The sequence below is a fragment of the Oryx dammah genome, unplaced genomic scaffold, assembly GCF_014754425.2.
Source record: "Oryx dammah isolate SB20612 unplaced genomic scaffold, SCBI_Odam_1.1 HiC_scaffold_1, whole genome shotgun sequence".
In the NCBI taxonomy this organism is placed as follows: Eukaryota; Metazoa; Chordata; class Mammalia; order Artiodactyla; family Bovidae; genus Oryx; species Oryx dammah.
Genome location: NW_024070185.1, coordinates 96,695,161 through 96,720,702, shown reverse-complemented (window position 1 = coordinate 96,720,702; position 25,542 = coordinate 96,695,161). Strand labels below are relative to the sequence as shown.

At 40.8% G+C, this 25,542-nt stretch overlaps 1 protein-coding gene across 2 annotated transcripts in view; it reads left to right on the top strand.

Moving 5' to 3' along the window:
* Positions 1 to 25,542, top strand: part of ELP1 (elongator acetyltransferase complex subunit 1) — a 58,551-nt gene that overhangs the window by 21,357 nt on the left and 11,652 nt on the right. For both annotated transcript variants that reach the window (XM_040237309.1, XM_040237312.1), the window contains exons 14-31: positions 930 to 1,112; positions 4,572 to 4,678; positions 5,009 to 5,112; positions 6,531 to 6,584; positions 6,677 to 6,782; positions 7,602 to 7,717; positions 8,063 to 8,136; positions 8,884 to 8,962; positions 9,083 to 9,162; positions 10,639 to 10,776; positions 10,886 to 10,971; positions 11,292 to 11,440; positions 12,951 to 13,074; positions 14,011 to 14,108; positions 15,558 to 15,759; positions 18,232 to 18,293; positions 23,974 to 24,036; positions 24,409 to 24,469. In XM_040237309.1, the coding sequence (XP_040093243.1) occupies positions 930 to 1,112; positions 4,572 to 4,678; positions 5,009 to 5,112; positions 6,531 to 6,584; positions 6,677 to 6,782; positions 7,602 to 7,717; positions 8,063 to 8,136; positions 8,884 to 8,962; positions 9,083 to 9,162; positions 10,639 to 10,776; positions 10,886 to 10,971; positions 11,292 to 11,440; positions 12,951 to 13,074; positions 14,011 to 14,108; positions 15,558 to 15,759; positions 18,232 to 18,293; positions 23,974 to 24,036; positions 24,409 to 24,469 (1,886 nt within the window). The remainder of the gene's footprint in view (positions 1 to 929; positions 1,113 to 4,571; positions 4,679 to 5,008; positions 5,113 to 6,530; positions 6,585 to 6,676; positions 6,783 to 7,601; positions 7,718 to 8,062; positions 8,137 to 8,883; positions 8,963 to 9,082; positions 9,163 to 10,638; positions 10,777 to 10,885; positions 10,972 to 11,291; positions 11,441 to 12,950; positions 13,075 to 14,010; positions 14,109 to 15,557; positions 15,760 to 18,231; positions 18,294 to 23,973; positions 24,037 to 24,408; positions 24,470 to 25,542) is intronic.

The following is a 25,542-nucleotide window of genomic DNA, read 5'->3' as shown; positions in this document are numbered from 1 at the left end:
CTAAGTCATTTAGAGAAGATTTCATGAAGGGCATGAATTACCTTTTTAAAATTTTTTTATTTACTTATTTTTTAAACTTTTTATTTTGTATTGGGCTACGCTTAACAATGTTGTGATAGTTTCAGGTGAACAGCAAGGGGACTCAGTCATACATACACATGTATTCAACGAATACTTATCTTGAACCTTGAAAAAGAGATAGGTTGAGGATTGCCAGAGAGGTATGGAGGCTGTCGGGTGTGGCAGGCAGAAGAGTGTCGTGAGAACCAGAGGCGGGGATGCTCCTGCTTGGGGCTGAATTGCGGTGGAGTGACGGTCCAGGAAGAGCCGACCCAATAGGAAGATCAGGCTGGTATCCCAGCTTCTTCAGTGAGCACCCAGATCTGCTGCTTGAGTGGAATGGCAGGAAGTAGCCATCATGAGTTCCCTTGTGAAGTAGCAAAAACAAGGCCCTCCACCAGTGTTTAACTGCTACAGGAGGAAGGCATTAGCGGCAGAGAAATCATCTCTTAAGCTAATTAGTCATTTTGCTATGAGATGCGTAGGAAAGGAGGCATTCAACTGAGACCTAAATATCTACGGAATATTTGAATGCTGGTGAGTGGTGACAGTGAAAACCTGCTGGAGTTCATTTGTGTAGGGCCTGGTACAGGCAGTTTTTCTTGTGTAATCAGTTTCTTAAAGTGGTTTCTTCAGATCTAAAAATCTCAGAGTGTAAGAAACTTAATTTTAAATAGCAGAAAAACATTCTTAAGCCAGGTAAGCATTATTATTTTTGGATTTTCTACTGTTGGGCGTTACCTTAGGTTTTGTCCCTCCAAATAATTAGGATTTGACTGTACAGAAAGCGGTGCATTCTCCATTCAGGAAAACTTCAGTGACGTGAAGATTTTATTCATGCTTTGAAAATTCTTCAATATTTAAAACAGAATTCCGATTGAGGACAGTGAAGCTGAAGAAGTAAACCCACTGAAGTTCAGCTTGCTCGCCTGGGTTCAGGAAGACATTTTCCTGGCCGTGAGCCACAGTCAGTCCGGCCCCCAGTCTGCCATTCACCATCTGACTGTGGCCCCTTCTGAGACGGATGACGAGCAGGGACAGCTCAACATCAGGTATTAAAATTCCCTGTATTCCGCGTGGTAATAAGCACGTAGATACAGGCTTTTTTCTTTTGTGAACATTGGAGTTTTTCGGTTTTTTTTTTTTGCATTCAGAAAGCAAGGTTGAGGGGTGATTGCTTCTTTTTGTACACACACTTATCAAGAGCATTAAGTCTGATTTTTAGCTCTGTCAAAATATAGACTAAAATGCTTCAGAAAATGGTAAAAAAATAACACAAATGCCAGTAGATGAGGCAAAATGTTTTTAAGGTGTATTAAAACTTTTAATTCAACTTATACTTACATTCTAGAAGTTAGCAGCCTAGGAGAATTAGCAACTCATCAATTATAAGATCTCTACATTTGCACTTCTTTTTGATGATGTTATTGTCCAGTGACTCAGTCATGTCTGACTCTTTGCAGCCACGTGGACTGCAGCATGCCCTTGCCTGTCCCTCACCATCTCCTGGAGCTTGCTCAAACTCATGTCCATCGAGTTGGTGATGCCATCCAACCATCTCATCCTCTGTCGTCCCTTTCTCCTCCCACCTTCAATCTTTCCCAGCATCAGGGTCTTCTCCAGTGACTCGGCTCTTTGCCTCAGGTGGCCAAAGTATTGGAGCTTCAGCTTCCCCATGAGTCCTTCTAATGAATATTCAGTGTTAAAGTTATTTTGATGTAGTGACTTCAGAATACTTCTCCCAGCCTCCTCTTCTATAATTTTGTTTGGCACTTGATTGCGTGTACTACTAGAAAGTCTCCTCTATTTTTTTTACTAAAATTCCACAGCTCCCTGACCCTGAGTTTCATTTTGGTTCCGCACTGCATCTTTGTCACCTAACAAGTAAATTAATGAATGCTGTCTTCTGTATTGCAAGCCCTTTTGTGCAGCAGAATTGTCTGGGAAGCTCTGAGAAATCCTCAGGTTTCTAGCGTCAACATTCAGCACCTGAGGCATACACTGATAATAATCCCTAAATTCACATGTAATTAAAGGTTCACTGATTAGCTTTAAATGCTGAAAACCGTTGTTGCAAAATTAGAAACGTTTCTTTATTGTACTCATGAAACATACTCCAGTGCTGTTGTTACCTTCTAATCTTTGAATGATAATGGTTCATATTTTTAAAAAATTTTTATGAATATGTCTAGATGCAGAATATGTTCTAGCTACGTGCAGACTTAACCGGGGCTCCCTTTAGAAAACGGAGCAATTGACATTAGAAATGCCTAAATTATGCATATATCTACTACACAAAATCTGAAATTTTTTATCATTATCTTGTGAAAGGTAAATGCCATTATCTCATTTGCTGTAAAGGAAGTGAGAAGTCATTTAAAATATATTTCTGCTGCTTTGACTTCTGTTTCTCAAAAAAGACTGTTTCATTCATATAAAATATTAATGTGTTTGATAAATATAAAGCCCCACAATCAGCTTGTAGCTCTTCATAGTTAACATTTACTATAACTTATGCTTTGTAAGAGGTACTCTTTTAAGTGCTTTCCCTGTGTTAACTTATTTTTCACAGCGTGTCTCTGACATGTACTGTTGGTCATTTTACAGCTGAGGCACAGAGCAGTTCAAGTAACTTACTGAGATAATGGAGGTGGAGCCAGGATCCAGGCCCAGCGCTGCACCTCCAGAGTCCATTCCCTTGACTTCTTCACAGATAATTTATCCTCTCCAAATTTGTGGCTTTTTTTTTCAGTAGATTGGTTAAAATCTCTGAATATTCATTAGCATTGGCACCACTTGCTTTTATTGCTACTTCCACTTCCTTTCAGACGTCTCTACTTTTGGTTCCTTGACTCCAAAAGAAATATAATAGCATTAACAGTCTCCCTTCTTCCCACTAATGAGGCCCACTCTTGAGAAATCTGTATGCAGGTCAGGAAGCAACAGTTAGAACTGGACATGGAACAACAGACTGGTTCCAAATAGGAAAAGGAGTACGTCAAGGCTGTATATTGTCACCCTGCTTATTTAACTTCTATGCAGAGTACATCATGAGAAACGCTGAACTGGAAGAACCACAAGCTGGAATCAAGATTGCCGGGAAAAATATCAATAACCTCAGATATGCAGATGACACCACCCTTATGGCAGAAAGTGAAGAGGAACTAAAAAGCCTCTTGATGAAGGTGAAAGAGGAGAGTGAAAAAGTTGGCTTAAAGCTCAACATTCAGAAAACGAAGATCATGGCATCCGGTCCCATCACTTCATGGGAAATAGATGGGGAAACAGTGGAAACAGTGTCAGACTTTATTTTTTTGGGCTCCAAAATCACTGCAGATGATGATTGCAGCCATGAAATTAAAAGACGCTTACTCCTTGGAAGAAAAGTTATGACCAACCTAGATAGCATATTCAAAACCAGAGACATTAGTTTGCCGACTAAGGTCCGTCTAGTCAAGGCTATGGTTTTTCCTGTGGTCATGTATGGATGTGAGAGTTGGACTGTGAAGAAGGCTGAGCACCGAAGAATTGATGCTTTTAAACTGTGGTGTTGGAGAAGACTCTTGAGAGTCCGTTGGACTGCAAGGAGATCCAACCAGTCCATTCTGAAGGAGATCAGCCCTGGGATTTCTTTGGAAGGAATGATGCTAAAGCTGAAACTCCAGTACTTTGGCCACCTCATGAGAAGAGTTGACTCATTGGAAAAGACTCTGATGCTGGGAGGGCTTGGGGGCAGGAGGAGAAGGGGACGACCGAGGATGAGATGGCTGGATGGCATCACTGACTCGATGGACGTGAGTCTGAGTGAACTCCGGGAGTTGGTGATGGACAGGGAGGCCTGCGATTCATGGGGTCGCAAAGAGTCGGACATGACTGAGTGACTGAATTGAACTGAACTGACAGATTTCTAGGGATAAGTACAGTAGCCATAGAGATACTGAGTAGGCTCACTTTCCTACAGATGTAGTGCTTTATTTAACGCAGTTTGTATTGGGTTGGCCAAAAAGCTCATTCAGGTTTTGGGCACAATGGTATAGCACAACCTGAATCAACTTTTTGGCCAACCCAATATTGGCAGATAAATATTGACACCATATTGTCTACTGAAGGCAGCAAATTGTGATTCACAATAAGCTGCATGCTGCCAGAATAGGACAGATGACCTCACAGTGCAGACACCTGGCTTCCTGACATTGTGGAAAATACTGTCATGTTGACAGGTAATTGCATTACCTGGCCTTGTGCTTGCAGTAGTTTATCTGTTAGTGTGTATATAAACATATGTGTGTTACTATGTATATAAACATGCGTGTGTTGGTGTGTATATAAATGTGTGTTAGTATGTATATGAACATGTTTATTTTTATGTTGTATTGAATGAGTCAGTGCAGCACCAGAGGGAAATTGCTTCTTTTTCTTTTTTGCAAAATCAATGAATTGTCGCTACTTTTGAGAAGAATGGTCTATTCTTGTTTGTTTTCATCTCCTTTTTTTTTTTCCACTCTTCTCAGTTCATCTGTGACAGTGGACGGGGTCATAATCAGTCTGTGTTGCAACCCCAAGACCAAGTCAGTAGCCCTGCAGGTGGCTGGTGGCCAGATATTTAAGTACCTTTGGGGTAAGTATCAGGATATTGGGAAAGCATGTTTATGACTTGTATACATATGTAAATCTTGAGAAAGTGTACTTGTGAGTGTCTTACAGTGCCACATTGATTATTAGGTCTTTTAACTACCCTAGAAAACCTTAATCTATAGAGTGGAATCAGCAAATATGTTCTGGCTATATTTTTTCTCTTGCCACGAACCAGATTATTCTCATGAGTTTCCAAAACACACTTGGGAAATGATTTAAATTGCATGTTAAGTGTTTTGGCAAGCATTGATGTGAGAGTTTTTTTTCAAAGAGCAGATCAGCTTTTGTTAAACCTCATTTGCCAAACCTGCAGAGTCACCCTCTCTGGCTGTTGAACCGTGGAAGAACCCTGATGGGTTTCCTGTTCGGTTTCCTTATCTATGCACGCAGATTGAATTGGCCATGATTGGAGGAGAGGTAAGTGAACACAAGGCAGAAGAATTTACCTCATAGCGCAGTGACCCAGCATTAACTAGAAAGAGTGTGTGCTTTGAAAGTGGACCTGAGTGTCCACTAAATCTCAAGGCAACAGTGGGAAGTTAACTCACTCTCCTGAACCTCAGCTTCTCAGTTTACAAAGTAGGTTTAAGAGGTTGCCTCACATGTGTCAATAGTAGTTAGTTGATTGCTTTCCTTGGAGGTATCAATTCGAAAATAGAAAAAATGCAGTTGGCAGACTTATCCCCAGTTGTATAGAACATTCAAAACAGAACATGGACAGAACTAACAAAGTTAGTCTTATAAGTAACTTTTGGGGAACACAGAAATGTAATCTTGAAATGGGTCTTGAGTAAGTTACTGTTCATCAGATATTAGAATTGCCTGTAATTGTGCAGGAGGTAGGATGCACTGGTTACAGAACAAAACTGCCGACCAGTTCCTGCCCTTCTGGAAGTTTTAATCTATCAGTATGGGTGTGGCCGCCCCCTCTGATAGGAGAGTGAAGTCAGTGAGCAGGTGTAGAGGTAGAGCAAGAGGAAGGCTGATGGTGGAGGCTGATTAGAGGACGGCCGCTGTGAGGGTGCGGAGGCCAGTTTCTGGTGCGCTGGGAAAGTCTCTAGGAAGTGGTGGGATATGTGCTGAGATGAGAAGAAAAAGAAAGCTCTATCTCTGAGAAAGGGAGAATGTTTCAGGGAGAAGAACTGTGCATATTGTAAATCAACTTAGAGCTCAGCTTATGCAAGGAACCTAATGGAAGCAATGGCTAGACGCAGAGGAGTATGCATTTGCTCACTTAACAAAGACTGAGAAACTGATGATATTAATCAGGAAGTAATGTGATATCCTGCACGGTTGGAAAGGTTATTGTGGCTGCCCAGTGGGAGTATGTTGAAAGGGATGAGAGTGGAAGTGACTGTTGGAGTGGAGGCAGTGGGGGATGCAAGGTGATATATTTGAGATGTGTAGGAGACAGAAATGTCGAGGCTTCTGATGGATTGGATGGCATCATAGACCACTTTACCTTGGACCAACCACATCTTAGGCATCTTGAGTCCCGATGACAGGGATTTAAGTGTGAAATCATAGGACAGTAGAACCATATAACAGGAAAAATTTGGTTTCACTAGTTTGGTTAGTTGTTTGGTTAGTTGCTAAGTTGAGTTTGGCTCTCTTGAGAACCAATAGACTGTAGCCCACCAGGCTCCTCTGTTCATGGGAGTTACCAGGCTAGAATATTGGAGTGGGTTGCCATTTCCTTCTCCAGGAGGATATTCCTGACCCAGGGTTCAAATCCACGTGTCCTATATTGCAGGAGGATTCTTGACCACTGAGTTACCAGGGAAGCCCCAGTTTGGTTAGAATTGTTGGTGATTTCATATTTTATTTTTTTGCAGGAATGTATCCTTGGTCTGACTGACAGATGTCGCTTTTTCATCAATGACACGGAGGTAACATGGCATGTTTTGATGCTGGATCTTTTTCCATCTTGATTCCAAGTAATATAACTAACTCTCCCCCTTGCCTCCCCAACCTATTGTAGGTTGCATCAAATATCACATCATTTGCTGTATATGATGAGTTTTTATTGGTGACGACTCATTCTCATATCTGCCAGTGCTTTTGCCTGAGAGATGCTTCACTGAAAAGTAAGCTTACAGTGTAGAAGATAGAAGATAGTATCTCTTCTAGTATCATTTGTCCTCTGAAGTCTCCATGACTTCTATGTTTGTCATGTAGTTTTGGCTTTTTATCCTGGAGTTCTAGACTGGAGAAAACGTCAAGTTCATTTACTTAGCCTCTTATCTCAATATCTCAGTTAAATCACTCCACGCCAGTTATCAAAGAGTGGGAGGTCCTTCCTTAAAGCAGCATACCCTGAGATAAAACTTTCAGGGAACTTCTTAACATAACTCATATTTTACTTTGAATTACTGTGTAGATGGCAAACTGGCGATATCCTCAGCCTTCTTTGTGGCCGCCCTCCATTGTATGTCTGGAGGACTCTGTCTTGTGGTTTGTAGGAAATTGGCTGCAGGTTTTCCTCGATTCCTTGCGCCCCTCCCCTGTGCGTGTGTGTGTGCGTGCACACAGTTCTGTCACTAAGAAAGAAGTAGCCCACTTGTTTCCTTTGCTTCTAACTTGGAAATGGACTCTTTTATTGATGTGATTGTAGTGTACTGATAAAGCTAAGACATAGAGAAACTGCCCAGTCCTCCACTGGTTTCCATGTCAGTTGAGAAGTTGTTTGTGCATCATGCATGAGGCCTCTGTAAGAGAGGGCGAGATCATGGGATGACCTTGTTTATCTGAAAGGCTGATAGTCTTGAAGGCTGAGTGACAGAGCAGTCCGGCCTCATTATCAATGGCCTCCTCCTCCTTCGGGTAACGTGCCATTTCAGCTGCAGTTAATGGAGAGTAGCTTGTCGTGACAGTGATTCTCAAGGCTTGGTCTGTGGTGTATTTAGCATTGCAGGCAGGTCTGAGCAGCAGCTACATGCCAAGTGGCGAGTCTCTGCGGAAGGTGGAGAGGGGTTCACGCATCGTCACTGTTGTGCCTCAAGACACAAAGCTTATATTACAGGTACATTGATTTTTCAGGCTGTGTTACTGTCATTTGACAGTAAATACCAGACAGTTCTTGTGGATTATATTTTATCATTTGTATTAATTTATTATAAGCCTTTCCTTGCTAAGTTCTGTATTAGCATAATTCAAAGTAGTGTTAAAACAGGCTCTTCCCAGTAAGGCTAAGAGGGAAACCTCTTAAAGTAAATTTTGAGCACAACTAGATTTTGCCAAAAGTGTGCTCATTTTACAGTGCTGTGTTAATTCTCGAAGAAGAGTTAGGTAAAGTGGTATATCCTGGGTATTTAACTTTTTTTCTGTTTAATTAAACATGTTATTGATTTGATTTATTTATTTTAAGATGCCAAGGGGAAACTTAGAAGTTGTTCATCATCGAGCCCTGGTTTTAGCTCAGATTCGAAAGTGGTTGGACAAGTAAGTACCGTATATATGATTAGTTAGCTTATTGTTATGACTTATGTGTAAAGGCAGCAAGTATTAAGATTTTTAAAACTTAGAAAGTATTTAAATATTTCATTACAGATATCTTCAATCAGATTCTCAGAGACTTTCTTCTTTTGGCACTTAGATTCTTAAATTGTATGGTGTAGAAGACATTCCTAGGAGAAGGAATGATGAGGCTCATGGTATTAAACAGCTTCCTAGCCCAAGGGGATCCATATGGGCTTTAGATGGCCTGTGAACCCAGGGCAATTTTACGCTATCCTGTATCTGTGTATTTATCTGGGCAGAAGGTCCAAGGCTTTCAGCAAATTATAAAAAGACCTATGACCCCAAAATACCTGAGCCACTGTTGCGAAGGAAATGATCCATTGTTTGCATCTTTGAATTTGGGGGAAAGTTTATATTGGAAAGGTAAATGTTTAGTAACATTTTGTTCAACAAGAAGTTAGCCCTGAGTTCCATAAAGATTTTCTTGTGTGAGTGTGTGGGGATCAAGTCCTCAGATGGCCTTGATGACTAAGTCGTCATACCATTTAGGAAGGTAAATGAACCTGGTGCCTGATTTTTTTTCATTCTATGATTTCAGAGCAGAAATCCAGTAGTAGTTGGGCTGTAGTCTTAATTTTAACTGGTTTATATCCTTATGAAAATGTGCTGAGTCCAAGGAGCTGAGTTTCTGTGAAATGTCCCCTCTCTCCATTTTCCGTCTCTCCCCAGACTTATGTTTAAAGAAGCATTTGAATGCATGAGAAAACTGAGAATTAATCTCAATCTGATTCACGATCACAACCCTAAGGTAACATTCTAACTCTGATATTTATCATAGTGTACTTTAGCTTGAATTAATATGATCTGCTTGAATTAATATGATCTGAACTAAGATGTTTTGTTCTTTTTTAATTCTTTTTTTGGGTAGGTGTTTCTTGAAAATGTGGAAACCTTCATAAGACAGATAGAGTCTGTGAATCATATTAATTTATTTTTCACAGAATTGAAGTAAGTATTTTGAATAATTCATGAGTATCATATCCATAATTTTCTCTTTTCTGGTTAAGGAAATCAAACTGATAAATAGAGGAGAAAATTTGCTTTCAATATAATTTTTTAAATCTTTAACTCTTAGATGCCACATGTACTGGATTTTTACTCTTTTCCCTTTTTAAAACTGAGACTTTAAAACATGTCATGAAAATTATTCTTTGACTTTATTTTTAGGTATACATATAAAAACTATTAATTGAAATAAATGGCTTCTTTTTCTGCAATGACTTTTATCTAAGGTTTTAAATGAAAAATTTTGAACATGTAAGAAAGTTGAGAGAGTTGTCTAGCAAGCATCTTGTACCATCACCTAGATTCTATAGTTCATATTTTCCTGTATTTGCGTTATCACTATCTACCATCTGTCCATCCACCATTCATCTTTATTTTAAACAAATTTCAAGGTAGTTGTAGACATAAATCCACTTTGCCTGTCAGTACTTCACCTTGTGTAACATTAACTAGAGTATATTCTTTGTGTACAGGGTCCCACCCCCTCCATGTCAGATTTATCTATAGCGAAATACACAGATTATAAGTGTACCATTCACTGAGTTTTGACAAATGTATGCTTCCATGCAGTCCTGGCCCCTATCAAGATAGAGAACATTTCCGTCTCAGAAAGTTCCTCCAGATCCCTTCCCATTTATTCTTTCCCCACCCTTTTGGCAACTGCTCTTTTGAGTTCTTCACTGAAGATCAATTTTGCCTGTTCAGGAACTTCATAGAAATGAATTGTATACTGTAATACTGACTTTTCTGTGTAAAAGCTGCTTTCATTCAGCATGTTATCTGGAGATTCATCCCATGTTTTTACATATATCACTAGTTTATTCTTTTTTATTGCTCAGTAGTATGCCATGAAAAAGAAAGAAAGTGAAAGTGTTAGTCACTCAGTCATGTCCAACTCTTTGTGACCCCATGGACTGTAGCCCACTGGGCTCCTCTCTCCATGGAATTCTCCAGGCAGCAATACTAGAGTGGGTTGCCAATTCCCTTCTCCAGGGATCTTCCCAACCCAGGGATCAAACCTGAGTCTTCTGCATTGCAGACAGACTCTTTACCATCTGAGCCAGCAGGGAAGCACAGTATGCCATAGTATAAATATGCTACAGTTCATTCCTTCATTCTTCTGTGAGTGGACACCTGTACTAGACCCAGTTTGGGGCTATATTAATGTAACATCTATAAGCATTACCATTTAAGTCTTCTGTAGATGTTTCATTTCTCAGTTAGTTTCTCCACTTTTCACTATATATGACTATTTTTAGAATTAACTGCCTTCCAGAAGCCATTTTTATTATTTTTTAATTTTATTTATTTTGTTATTTTTTATTTATTATCTCATCAACACTCCAGCATACGTGTTAGTAGTTTGGTAGCTGGGACACATGTTTGGTTTGTGCCCTTTTAATACACACTTATTCTTAGGGAAGAAGATGTTACAAAGACCATGTATCCTCCACCAGTTCCGAGCACTGTTCCACAGTCCAGCGATCCTGATGAGAAGAAAGTAGACCTCATCTGTGATGCTATGAGAGCAGCCATGGAGAACATAAACCCTCGCAAGTACGTGTGCTGTCGTGATCTGGCATCTTTTGAAAAACAGAAGTGGGTAGTAGTTTTTCTTCATCTTGTTCATCGCTCTTATTGTGCTGTCCTTCACGTATCACTGCAGGTACTGCCTGTCAATACTCACCTCTCACGTGAAGAAAACTACCCCAGAGCTGGAGATTGCACTGCAGAAGGTACACGAACTTCAAGGTAGAGACATGTTGACAGTCTGTGTGTATCGGGGCCCCGACTGACATCGGGGCTTCAGTCTTCGGGAGATAGCCCTGACCAGGACCAGCACCACATCACCAATTCAGACTGTGGCCTTTTGGTCTCCACTTTAAAACCTGGGTCTGTTTCTTTTGGTGCTGCTCTACAAAGTATGTACAAAATCATCAAAGGACTGTCTTCCGTCTGGTGTCCACCTGTGTCAGGAAAATGTGTTACTTTCTCTTTTTGGTTATGCTGCTAGGTGTGTGGGTTTTTTCCCCCAAATGATTTTGTTCTCTTGTTTCCTTACACACCGACAGGAAACGCTCCGCCAGCCCCCGACGCTGTGAGTGCCGAGGAGGCCCTGAAGTATTTGCTGCTTCTGGTAGATGTCAATGAGTTATATGACCATTCTCTTGGGACCTATGACTTTGATTTGGTGCTCATGGTAGCTGAGAAGTCACAGAAGGTATGTGGAGTTACTCCTTCGACATAGTTAGCACGTTTGTTGATGCAGACATGAGAGTGTGAAGCAGTGCTCCTGACGTGCAGGGTTTGGGCTGAAATTAAAGGCCTTCAGGCAGATCTGCCAGTCTCCAGGGTCATACTTAAAGTACATTCTCTATCACTGTTCTGGGCTTATCAGAGTGTTTTGATTGCTAGATTGAACAATTGAAATAAAGCTATTTGATTGTTTTCAAGCTTACAAGCAAAAATGAGAACAAATTGTGGTCTTATTAAGGAAATACAGCAGGTGATTGATTTATAGTCCAGCTTTATCATGCAGCATCTTTCTCCAGTGGAAACTGGGAACCTGGAGAATAGAAGGGTTCAAGGCCTCTTTGTCTCACCTTGCCATGCTATGGTCCAAAAGTTTGAGCACCTCTGGTTTTGCACATTTTTTATCTGTTTCTTTTTTTTTTTTTTTTTTTGCACCCTCAGTTTCAGCCCCTATCATTCCTTTCTTTGCCCTTGCCAGAATGACCTTCCCAAAGAGAAAAATTTGATCCCCATTCCTCTGCTTACAATCCTTCATAGGCTCTGCCTTCCCCCAGGAAGAAGTTCAGAGGCTCTATGCTTAAAATCTCTTCCGTGATCCGGTATTTGTGAATCTCTCAGTTCTCACCTCTTGAGGTTATCTTCTTTTCTCTGCAGTGGATGCAAGGCAGTACTTTTGTCTCCCAACTGCCACATACCTTTGCAGGTAGTGTTACTTCTGTTTACCTTGGGCCCATGAGCTTCCAGCACTCTCATCCTCTCTGTTCACCTGTCTGGTTCTCTCTCATCTTGGTTGAAGGATGCCCAGGTGACCTTTTTTCTGTAAACTGTTGCTGCTGCTTCCCTGCCCAGCATCCAGGGATTGAATGAGACGGCCTTCCTATGTGCTTTTATGACACCCAATGCCTACCAGATGTACCAGTCTATCTCCTCTATTAGATTTTAAGTTTCCTGACAATGAGGGAATCTTATTTTCCTTATTAACCTATGAAACAATTGGTATTGTGAGATTTAGCTAAGAGTTAGTCATTATTATTCTGAGTGAAAACTAAGAACACCCATATGTTAAGGCGTTTTTTCCAAATGTGGTTCTATGTAGTTTGATTTTTTTATATAATTAATATATTAATATACTACATATTTTGAAGAGGGCTTCTGTGGTAGCTCAGATGGTAAAGAGTCTGCCTGCAGTGCAGAAGACCTAGGTTCGATCCCTGGATCAGGAAGATACCCTGGAGAAGGAAATAGCTACCCACTCCAGTATTCTTGCCTGGAGAATTTCTTGGACAGGGAACCTGGTAGGCTACAGTCCCTGGGTTCGCAAAGAGTTGGACATGGCAGAGCAACTAACAAATTTCGCTTTCACATATTTTGAAAATGATGTAGCTTTGGATTTATTGCTATAATTACTATATATTTTTATTTTTAAAAGTAAATATAATCACAGGCACTAAAATTATCCTTTAAAAAAATGTTTTTAGGATCCCAAAGAATATCTTCCATTTCTGAATACACTTAAGAAAATGGAAACGAATTATCAGCGGTTCACTATAGATAAATACTTGAAACGGTATGAAAAAGCCATTGGCCACCTAAGCAAATGTGGTAAGTATGAGTTAGTATATTTATTTCTGTTCAAATATTCTTTGGTAGGGTATAAATTGAAGTCAAATGTTAGTTTAGACAGACTGACTTCAGTTTCCACACCTGAAAATGTTAACAGCTGTGGCCGCAGACCTTATTTTTGTCAGTTTTGATAAACTGAGGGTACAGTGATGTCTGCGTGAACTCGGGGAGCTGTCAGTTATGAAAAGTTGAGGGCACAGCAGATGTCTCTGAGTGAACTCGGGGAGCCCCATAGTTCAGACCCTTTTGGGTCAAGTGATCACCTTTGAAATTCACTTCTGTGTCTCAAAATCACAATTGGTTGATGCTTCATTCTTCTCGTGGTGTATGCAGACACCCAGCTTGTCTGAGTGGCCATACCTTCTGTGGCCCAAAAGACACAGTTCTGACTGGCAGTCGTATGAAGTAGAACCAGCACGATGCCAGGTGGTCGTTTCACCCACGCCTGACTGTTGCTGGAGCCTCGGCCTTCAGTTTTCATGATTTTTCCCTGACAGCTGAGACAGGGACTAGAAGAGTTGCCTGAGGTGCTTGCGTTCAGGTCTGTGTTCTTGGAGAATCAGGTTCATCTGGGCTAGGCTGGGACTCAAGGCATGTGTACATGGTTAATAAGCTCCCTAGATGATTCTTATTAAGAAGGTTGAGAAAACACTGGGCTGGATGGTCATTTCTCAGGGGCCGTGTAAAATTCCTTTTGAGCAGAACTCTGATCCCAATTAGTGCTTCTCAAATCTCAGAATCTGCTGCGGTGCTCATTAAAGTTCACGTTCCTGCATTCCATTCCTCTGGATACTCTAATTATGCAGGTCTTAAAAAGCTCCCTTGTTGATTTTATGTAAGGACCAGTGGTAGAGATGAAATCCATTATGCTTCTCCAGTCTTAAGCTTGTGTGTGTATGAATCTTATTCCTGTAGGACCGGAGTACTTCCCAGAATGCTTAAACTTAATAAAAGATAAAACCTTGTATAACGAAGCTCTGAAGCTCTACCCACCAGACTCGCAGCAGTACAAGGTGGGTAACGTGTGAAATGAGTGCTCCTGGTTTTGCTTTGTGCTGCCGTTGGAAAGGGATGAGGATCTTGTGTCCCTGACACTTTCCTTGGTTTCAAAGTTAATCTTCAAACTAATTACTCTTATCTTGAACTTCTTATCTGAGAGAATGGCCCTCATCTGTTCCTCTTGGAAAGAAGTTGCCCAGGCCAGAAACCTAGGCATTGTCGCTGGATCCTCATTGGAAATACCTTGGTGGCTTCCATCCTGCCCCCTCCAGCCTGGCCTCACCGAGCATCCTGAATAGTGCATCTTTCCCATATAATTCTGCATGAAGTTTGGTTTATTTGTTTAAACAGACATCTGTTTAGCTTTTCTCATATGCTAGATACTTCACTTACCAGATGTTACATGAAATCTCACAACAGCCTGGTAGGTGTTGTGCACAGTTTTAAATGAGGAAGCACTTTGCCCAAGAACCTGCAGTGTGGAGCCCATGCCATCATCAGCACCATTTTCACTTTGTCCACAAATTGCACACGTCTTGCTGTGATCTGGCCGCTGCCTCCTCTTGAGCCATTGGCTTTCTCTGCCAGCCCTCTACCTCCCTGTCCTTTAGCCCTCCTTGTCCTTCTAAACTCAGTTCTCCTCTGCCAGAAAACCATTCCTGCATGAGGTGCCAGACACTGAGCTCCCAGCACACCTCCTTCTTGCCTTGGGGATGGCATTTATCAATCTGCCTTGTACTGGTTTTTTCCCCACCAGGCTTTGGGTTCCCTTAAGGGCAGGGACCCCATGTAATATCCCTCCTTTTTCCCTGCCTAATGCTGAGCTTGGGGAACAGAGAATTTGGCCAGAGGCCGCCTCTTTGCTCTCATGTTCATGATCTGTTCCTCTCCTGTGCACTCTCTGCTTCAGTCGTACTGGCCGCCTTGTTATTCCGACCTGTGTGTTCCATACTCATTCCTGCCTGATCGCCACGGTGCCTTCCGTGCTCTTGGAGCAGAACACTCTCCCTTAACTCTTCACGTGGCTTCTCACAGCCCTCTGAAATAGCATTCCCATCACTGTGTCCCTTTACCACTGTCTACCATTATATTGTTGACCATGTTGGGTTTATAAAGTATGTTCTCTTTCACCACCAGAACAGTGGCTTGGTCATGGTTCTTGTTAGAGTTTTCTGTGTTTGGTTGGTTGGCTGGTTTTTTTTTAACCCTTGTTATATTTTTTGCATTGCTGTCTTACTCCCACTGCCCTAAATAGTACTCAGTAATTATTTGTTGGATGAACAAACAGTATATCCTCAGTAAGGTTTTGAATGAAAAAAAGATTGAATTCATTAGTCATCCACAGGGTTTTTCTAAGTAATTCCAAGGAATTTCAAGTATAATGACCAAGACAGCCTTCCCTGGAGATTTAAAGAACAAGTTGCCACCTCTCCTCACTGACCCTGTGTCTCCTCCTGTCCCAGGACATCAGCATTGCTTACGGGGAACACTTGCTACGGGAGCACCTCCATGAGCCGGCAGGGCTTGTGTTCGCCCGCTGCGGTGCTCACGAGAAAGCTCTCAGCGCCTTTCTGGCCTGTGGCAGCTGGCAGCAAGCGCTCTGTGCAGCGGCCCAGCTTCACTTGCCCGCAGAGCAGCTGGCTGGCCTGAGCAGGACTCTGGCAGGTAAACACGGTTGTTAAGGTTCTCCCAAACGAGAACTTCCCCTAAGGGTTTGTGTTTCTTTGGTTTCGTGTGGAATTTTTGCAAATACCTGTAAGGCAGCCCACTTAGGTGCCCTCTCACAGGCGCTGATAAAAATTAATTTGGAATGGCTTACTAGGTAGAGTAAAAGTTGAACTGCTACAAGAGTCCCTGGATGCGGTGTCACGATAGGGAAAGCAGTTCACGTCTCTCTCTCGTAGTTCTGGCAGGCCTTCCCACGGTGCAGATCTGCCCTCTCTTCGGCAGTAGTTGAAGCTGGATTTTTTCCGTATTTGTGTTCCAGTCCTTGGGGGAGGGAAGAGCTGGAGTCATTAGAGAACGCTTTAACTTTTTTTTTAAATACTTACTTACTTATTAATATTTTTAGTTATTTGGATATGGCAGGTCTTAGTCGTGGCATGTGGGATCTAGTTCCCTGAACAGGGACCAAACCTAGGCCCCCTGAATCGGGAGTGCAGAGTCTTAGCCACAAGAGCACCAGGGAAGTCCCAGGAACACTTAACTTTAAGTTGGCGATGACCTAGCTAACCCTCCTTCTCCACCTCATTCACTGAAATTCACACCTTATAGATACACTTGGTACAGTGTAGCTGGGTAGCCAGGAGCCCTATAAGAATGTAAAGATGAATTTGGGGATGGAGCCATTCAAATAGATTGTTGATGGAGCCATTCAGACAGTAGATTGTTGGAAAATGAAAACATAATGGTGGTTTTCAGAAATGAGGCCAAATGTATAAGCAGTCCGAAAGCAGAGCCAGTTTAGCTGTTTCAGGGTGTGAAACCAGAGGCGAGGCTATTGCAGAGTCTGATTTCTTAGAGTGGAGTGGCATTCCCAGAGTGCCCAGGAGAAGAGACAGGTGGGGCTCTGGCCCTCTCAATCATGCTTGAAGTGAGTGGCTGGTATATTTCCCCCCTAATTTTCAAGAGTCTTATAAATATTGTTAGGATTTCCCCTAAAACAGTCTTGAAAAAAATTTCAAATTACAGCCTGTTAAATGTATGAACATATTCTAGTTATTTCACTTGGTTTTTTTTCCCCTTGGGATTAAAAAAATGTGTGAGATTATGACTTTTATTTTTCTGGCATTTTCTGGTTATCAGATGGACTTCCCTGGTAGCTCAGCATATTGGTTCTGTAGACTCTTCCATAAGCCCTTTCGATTTCCAAACTGAAGTCTTTTTACAAGTACTGAGAAGTCCTTATTTGAGTCCTGTTAAAACTGTTCATTCTGGCTCCATTGATACGTCTGCTCTAGAAACTTGTTATTTGTAGCTTATACTGTTCTTGGGGTCTGTTATCTTACATTTTTTGTGACTCTTAGCTTCCTGTTTTTCATGCCTTATAGTGCAGTATACCTAGTTTTTCCAGATGTTTAGCAGAAGAAGGTGGAGAAGAGAGTGGCCAAGTCACTTCATTCGTACATTTAACTTAGGCAGTTTACACAAGTCACCAAAAGAGAGAAAAGATAGCTGTTTAGTGGAAGTGACTCTTCCTGGTTTTGTAAATGATAATATGCCCTGGAATTAGCATGGAATAGAAGACATGAACCTGCCAGCCCCTTAGTTAACTTTGGTTTCTATGTGCCTCTCATCGAGCCACACTCCCACTCGACCAAGAGTGATTCTCAGATCTAAAGATACTGCCACGTTCTCGACAATGCCAACTACCCCCATCTAGTGCTCAACCAAAGAAACAGCAGCATCTTCCTATTGGAGGAAGAGTGAGAGTGCTAGGTCAGTTTCCATATGAACGCCTTTGTAAGCATTTTTTCCTGAATGATTTTGACTATATGTGATTTTCACATCCCATGCTAAATTTAGATTTTACCTGCCACTTTTGGATAGGACTCTGGTATTCCTGCCTATATCTCATAGAAATTCACAAAGTATTAATACTTTGCTTGATGCAAAAAAGACATAATGCCGTAGGTGGCTCAGTGGTATAGAATCTGCCTGCCAGTGCAGGGGATGCAGGTTAGCTCCCTGAGTCAGGAAGAGCCCTGGAGGAGGCAATGGCAACCCACTCTGGCATTTTTGCCTGGAAAATCCCATGGATCGAGGAGCCTGGCGGTCTACAGTCCATGGAGTTGCAAAGAGTCGGACATGACTGAGCGCAGGCATCAGACATACTGATGAAGCATCAGCAAAAGAACGGTTAACTTGTCTTACCCAGTGCTGCACAAACATGCTTGGCCTGAGAATGGTTTCTTGGTCCTGCCTTTCATTGTTCTCTGAACAATCCTGGGGAACACTTTTGAATAATGCTATTTTAAAGCAGCTCATTTTGAGTGTATACTCTGTAGAGCTCAATCTCCAATATGTCGGAGACCATTTTGATTTAAATAGTACCACTAAAAACCATTTCCCCTTGTGTTTTGGTAATGCTGATCTTTGCCAACTAGGAGAGTCAAATGCTTATTATTGTCTTTGCAGGAAAGCTAGTTGAGCAGAGGAAACACAGTGATGCAGCCACAGTTTTGGAACAGTACGCTCAGGTAAACTCAGTTCTTCCCTTCCACTCACACCCCCGCAACACTCACACACCAAGTAATTATTTCCCATTTGTACCTTAGCAGTCATGAAAATGAAAGGAACTGTGGCTATTTAGAAAATCCAGAGATAATATTTCCCTTGAAGGTCTTCCATCTTGCCTACTTGACTTGGAATCTAAATTCAGTATATCTCTAAATAATTGTAATTTCTGTGAGGTAGAATACCAAAGAATTCTAATATGCACTAGTGGCTTGACCTTGGTGGAAAGTAGAAATTAAATCATAAGGCAATTATATTTTTTATATTAACATACCAAAGTAGGAACAATGAGAAAAGACCATTCTAAACCAAAGTGATTGAACTTGAGACCTCCGTTTTTGGCTTTCACTCCCATTGTCTCTCTTGGAAATGTCTCTTTTACCTCAGGCAGCTTTTTGGGTTCCAGTTTTCCAGCAGATTATAAAGTATCCATACGAGCTTTTGATAGAATTGTTAATTTATTATGAAAACAGTAAATCCATGCATTGTCATGGGCCACAGACTCAAAGGACACAGGCATAGAAATGTTACCAGGGATTCCTTCCTTGTAGAGTTTTGGTCTTTGATCAGAAAGTGTTGTTACTAGCAGGCACACTTGCATAACAAAATTATGCTTTTATAATACTTCATTGTCTTTTGTGTAATAAGGATGAGTGAAAGAAGATAACTAAAATTTGATATCACTAGATCTTAGAGAAGATGGTGATTCAACTGAAAACATGAAGATATATCCCACTGAAGATGGTTAATGAAATGGATAGGATGCTTGCTTGTGATTTCTAACATTTCTGTTTGATTCTTAGGATTTCTCTGTCTCTGGTATCATTACCCATCTGTCCTTGCATGTTGTCTCTTTTTTCCATTTGAGGTGTTATCATATTTATCATACTCATTTTTTAATTCCCAGCCTCATAATCTCAAGATACGTGCCACATCAGTGTCAGTTTCTGATGCTTGCTCTGACTCTTCAAACTGCATTTTTATCCCTTTTTAAAAATGCCTTGTAATTTTTTGTCAAAAGCCTAATGTGTACCTGGGTAAAAGGAAATTTGGTCAGAAGGCTTTTAGTGACATGATGAGGCTGGTGTTTGGGTAGGAGGAGGCGTGTTCTCTAGTCCTGTGATTAGGCCTCAGTCTGAGTATGTGCTTCAGCTGTGAACTTCACCAGGGCTTGTCGGTTGTTTTTCACCCCTCAGTAGGACAGGAAAGTTAGAGTGGGCCAGAGTTGGGTATTTCCCTGCCCCCACATTGGAGGTCCTGGTGAAACCCTCTTTGATTAGGCTCTGGCAAAATATTTCCTCTTGAGAGCAGGTCTTGTTAAAATCAGCATGCTTTGGGTATATTTTCACATCTCCTTTTTCCTTCCCCCTGCTAGAAATATGAGGATATTTCCTCATATTCACTATGAGAAGTTCTCTTAAGGCTCCTGGAGGTAAAAACTCATAAAAATGTAGCATCTCCCTAAGTATGGACCCTTATAGAGTTTTTAACTCTTGGTCTTGTCTACAGTGAGTGATACTAGCTAGAGAAGTTCAGTCTTTCACCCTGTGTGTGATGTTTGCTAGTTTTTGGCAAAGGAGTTGTTTGTTCAGTAGATGTGAGAAACTGGTAAGGCTCTTATTGGATTTGGCAAACTACAACCTGGGGGCCAAAGCTAGCTGACCACGCATTTTGTTAATAAAGTTGTATTGGAACATAGCCCCACCAATTGTTTATACATTGTGTGGCTGCTGTTGCACTTAAAACCACAAGAGTTTGAAGACTTGTAACAGTCTGTCCCAGAAAGCCTAAAATATTAACTGTCTCGCTTTTTATGGAAAAAAAATTGCCAGTCCTCGCCCTCTTGGGTTGAGAAAATTCTCCTCTTTTTCTGGTTCTGAGAGTTTTTATCATGAATGAGTATTAAATTTTGCCAAATGACTCAAGATCTGTTTTTTGTTTAGACCAGTGATAGGGTAAATTGCATTGACTTTTTAAAAAAATTCTTTTATATTGAAGTATAGTTGATTTACAATGTTGTGGTAATATACAGGAACGTGATTCGGTTTTATATATATACATTTTTTAATATTCTTTTCCGTTATGGTTTATCATTGCATACTGAACATGTCAGCAGTTCTCTGCGCTATACAGTAGGACCTTGTTGTTTATCCATTCCATATGTAATAGCTTACCTCTGCTAACCCACCCTCCCACTCCATCCCTTGCCTAACCTCCCTTGGCAGCTGCACACCTGTTCTATAAGTGTGAGTGTGTTTCTGCTTCATAGATAGGTTCGTTTCTGTCATATTTAGACGCCATATATATAAGTGATATCATGTGGAATTTGTCTTTCTCTTTCTGACTTTATGTAGTGTGGTAATCTCTAGTTGCATGCATGCTGCTACACATGGCATTGTTTCATTCTTTTTTACGCCTGAGTAGTAGTCCATTGTATATATGGACCACAACTTCTTCATCCATGCATCTGTTGATGGACATCTAGGTTGTTTCCGTATCTTGGCTATTGTGGATAGTGCTGCTGTGAACAATATGATATATGTACACATACACAAGAGAGTTCCAGAAAAACATCTATTTCTGCTTTATTGACTATGCCAGAGCCTTTGACTGTGTGGATCACAAGAATCTGTGGAAAATTCTTAAAGAGATAGGAATACCAGACCACCTGACCTGCCTCTTGAGAAAACCATATGCAGGTCAGGAAGCAACAGTTAGAACTGGACATGGAACAACAGACTGGTTCCAAATAGGAAAAGGAGTGTGTCAAGGCTGTATATTGTCACCCTGCTTATTTAACTTATATGCAGAGTACATCATGAGAAACGCTGGGCTGGGAGAAGCACACGCTGGAATCAAGATTGCCGGGAGAAATATCAATCACCTCAGATATGCAGATGACACCACCCTTATGGCAGAAAGTGAAGAGGAATTCAAAAGCCTCTTGATGAAAGTGAAAGAGGAGAGTGAAAAAGTTGGCTTAAAGCTCAACATTCAGAAAATGAAGATCATGGCATCTGGTCCCATCACTTCATGGGAAATAGATGGGGAAACTGGCTGACTATTTTTCTGGGTTCCAAAATCACTGCAGATGGTGATTGTAGCCATGAAATTAAAAGACACTTACTCCTTGGAAGAAAAGTTATGACCAACCTAGATAGCATATTAAAAAATGGAGACATTACTTTGCCAACAAAGGTCCGTCTAGTCAAGGCTGTGGTTTTTCCAGTGGTCATGTATGGATGTGAAAGTTGGACTGTAAAGAAAGCTGAGTACCGAAGAATTGATGCTTTTGAAGTGTGGTGTTGGAGAAGACTCTTGAGAGTCTGTTGGACTGCAGTGAGATCCAACCAGTCCATCTTAAAGGAGATCAGTCCTGGATGTTCATTGGAAGGACTGATGGTGAAGCTGAAACTCCAATACTTTGGCCACCTGATGCGAAGAGCTGACTCATTGGAAAAGACCCTAATGCTGGGTAGGATTGAGGGCAGGAGGAAAAGGGGACGACAGAGGATAAGATGGTTAGATGGCATCAGCAACTCAGTGGACATGAGTTTGGGTGAACTCTGAGAGTTCGTGAGGGACAGGGGGGCCTGGCGTGCTGCGGTTTATGGGGTTGCAGAGTCGGACATGACTGAGCGACTGAACTGAACACATAGGCACATATGGAGGAATGTTATTCAGTCAAAAAATAATGAAAAATTGGTGCATGCTACAGCTTAGATAAAACTTGGAAAGATTATGCTGAGTGAAATAATTAGATATAAAAGGACAAATATTGTATAATTCCACTTATATGAGGTACCTAGAGTAGTCAGATTCATAGAGATACAGTAGAACGATGGTTGCTGAAGATGGGGGGTGGGGAGGGGATTTATTGTTTCATGGATATAGAATTTCCTTTTTGCAAGATAAAAGTTTTGGAAATTGATAGTGGTGGTGGTTTCACAACAATGTGAATTTGCTTGATACGCCTGAACTATACATTAAATGGCTAAAAGGGTACATTTTCTATTGAATTTTGCTATAGCCAAAAAAATAAGGGGAGCGGAAAGGAACAAAGAAGTGATGAATCTTTAAAACATATACTTAACAAAAGAAGTCAGGCACAGAAAGTCACCTATTGTATGGCTCCTTTTATATAATATATCTAGACTATGCAAATCCAGAGAGACAAAAAGCAGATTAGAAGTTACCAGGGGGTGAGAGGAGTGGGAAGTATGGAGGGATTGGTTAATGGATATGAAGTGTATTTATGTGATGATAAAAAAAAATTTTGAAAGTAGGGAGAGCTTGTGATTACACAACATTGTGCTATAGTAAACAGCATCAAATACACTTTAAAATTATTTATTGTATGTTATTAATATATGAATTTTATGTCAATAACACACACACACACATTTCCAGTCAAGCAAAACACATATACTGTGTTTCTTTGGGACATACGGTATAGGCCTGAAATGATCCTTTGGGGTCTGAGAAGAAAATGTTTATTTAACCTTCTTAGTTAAAAGTAACTTATTTAAAATAGTATATATGTATATAGATTGTTTAAAATACTAAAAGCAAATAGAAGAAAATAAAAACACCTCATCCCTACCATTCATGCATGCATGCATGCTAAGTCACTTCAGTCATGTCCGACTCTGCGACTGTTTCTTTCCAGAGTTTCCTCTCTCCTCTCTACCTTCCCTGCTCACCCCCCTACACACACACATGCGCGCACACACACACGCACTCTACACACAGATGTACTTTTTAACCAAAATGAAATTATACTGTTTGTAAATTTGGTTTGTTTGGCTATAATCTTCCTCTCTCCATGTTGACACATTTTAATGTATCCAGTAATGAAAAGTTAAGTTCCCTCAATATTCCAAAGTTGTTTATAGTAGATTGATCCAAATTAGATTCCTTCCTAAGTCCATGTATTGTATTCATTATCTTATGTTCTTTAAATCCCTTTTTATCTAGTTTATACACACCTTTTTTATGATAGAGATTACTTGAAGAAATCCAGCCAGTTGTCTCTTTTATTTCATCTTTTAAAAACGTGTTTTGTTTTATGTGCTTTTTAAGAACATAACGTAATTATATATTAGGGTACATAATCAAAAGTTTTTAGTGGTAAGGATATAAGCATCACAAATGGCTTAAAGACTGTAGGATATACAGATGTTTATTAAACTTATTTCAGTTTTTTATAGGTTTGAAGTTGTTTGAAATACAAAGAGAAAAAAATAAGCATTAAAAGAAAAATGGTTTGGAAGGTTACAGTTCTAGTTGACCCTTTTTTCACAGTGTGGTCTTGTTAATTCAGGAGCCCACCTAAATCTCCCGAATCAGACTTGGAGGTGCAGCTGGGGAAATGGGCGTTTCTACCAGTCTCTCTCGTGGTTTCAGTGCTCAGGGATTTAGAGAGATGATGCTCACCTTGTGTTTTGTGGTCCAGAATTGACACTCCTTATTTGTCTTTTGCATGAGCATCTATCAAGCATCCGCTCTAGGCCAGACCCTATGCTGAGAACTAGGATTGTGAGCAATAGAGGCAGCTCTTTGGGCAGTTTTGCAGTTTGATACGGTGGCATCTGACATGCTTGCCCCATTAGCCTGTTATCTTCCTTGATGTTCCCTTGTCAGGACCATGAAGAAGCTGTGCTCGTGCTGCTAGAAGGCGCTGCCTGGGAAGAAGCTCTGAGACTGGTAAGAGGGCGCCAGAACTCCTCCCTGCCTGAAGTGCTCAGTAGAACGAGGGCCTGCAGCGGGGAGACAGTCAGCCGGAGTCCCTGGTCTTCTGAGGCTTCCGAAGCTTGGCAGAAGTAGTTCAGGTTCTGGTCTAAGGATAAGCAGTGCTTTTTAAATCATTTAATTTATTCTTGAGGTGTGGAATTAGCCCTCTAAATGAGAAATGTTACTGTTTTTTACTGAAACGATTTGGGTTTTCTTTGGCCGCCTTGTAGGCCTGTTCCTCTGGAAAATATCCTGGACACTCTGAAAGCGATCCATTCCCTAGCGTCTTAACTTTCCAGTGACTTGAAGTTTTCCTGCCTAAAATTATCTTATTTTTCCTTTTAGGTACATAAATACAACAGACCAGATATTATAGAAACCAACATAAAGCCTTCCGTTTTAGAAGGTGAGGGTTGTATTTTAGAAAGCATTCCTGATTTGGAAGTATCAAGATGGGGGGAGATGGAGGCGGGAGAGTACTGTCCTTGCTGTTACATCCTATAATCACGTCAGTGACGAAAGAACACACTTTATTGAGTCAACCAGAGTTCTCCACTGGGTGGGATAATTGAATTCTGACCATGGTTTTTCAATGTGCTATGTTAAATGGGCTGCCATTACAGAAGACATGGGTTTGATCCCTGGGTCGGGAAGATCCCCCTAGAGAAGAAAACTGACAGCCCATTCTAGTATTCTTGCCTGGGAAATCCCACGGATGGAGGAGCCTGGGAGGCTACAGTCCACGGAGTCATGAAGAGTTGGACAGACTTAGTGTCTAAACAGTAGCGACAATGATGTTAAATAAATAGTCACACATGAAATATTTGAATGTTAAAAACCTGTGGGTAAGATACAATTAAAAATTTTTGCATTGGGGAATAGTTGGTAAACTTGCATATGAACTATTTGATAATATATCAAATGGTTAATTTTCTGCATTTAATAATTATATTGTGATTATATACATAATATCCTGATTCTTAAGAGAGAGATGCTAAAGTATTTAGGAGGGAAGGATTGTATCTGTAACTTCCTCTCAAAGGGTTCCACAAAAATAATTATGTGTGTGTGAGAGAGAGTGGAGGGAGAAAGAGGAAGCCAAAAATATAGACTAATAATAATTGATAAATCTAAGTGAAGCGTGTGTGTGTGTGTGTGTGTGTGTGTGTGTGTGTGTGTATTCATTGAACTGTTGGTTCAAACCAACTTTTATGTAGGTTTGAACTTTCAAAATAAAAAAATTTTTTATAATAAAAAGAAGGGCTTTTCCTGTGGCCTTGTGGTTAAGACAGCTTCCAGTTCTGGGGGCACAGGTTCAATCCCTTGTCGGGGAACTAAGATCCTGTATGCTGCATGGCATGTCCAAAAAAATAATAAAAATAAAAAGGACCTTTGCAGAAGATTAATCAAAGATGAGTGTTAATCAGTTCTAGAATACTCTAGTGTACATTGTAATTCCTTAAATGCAAAATGTAAGAG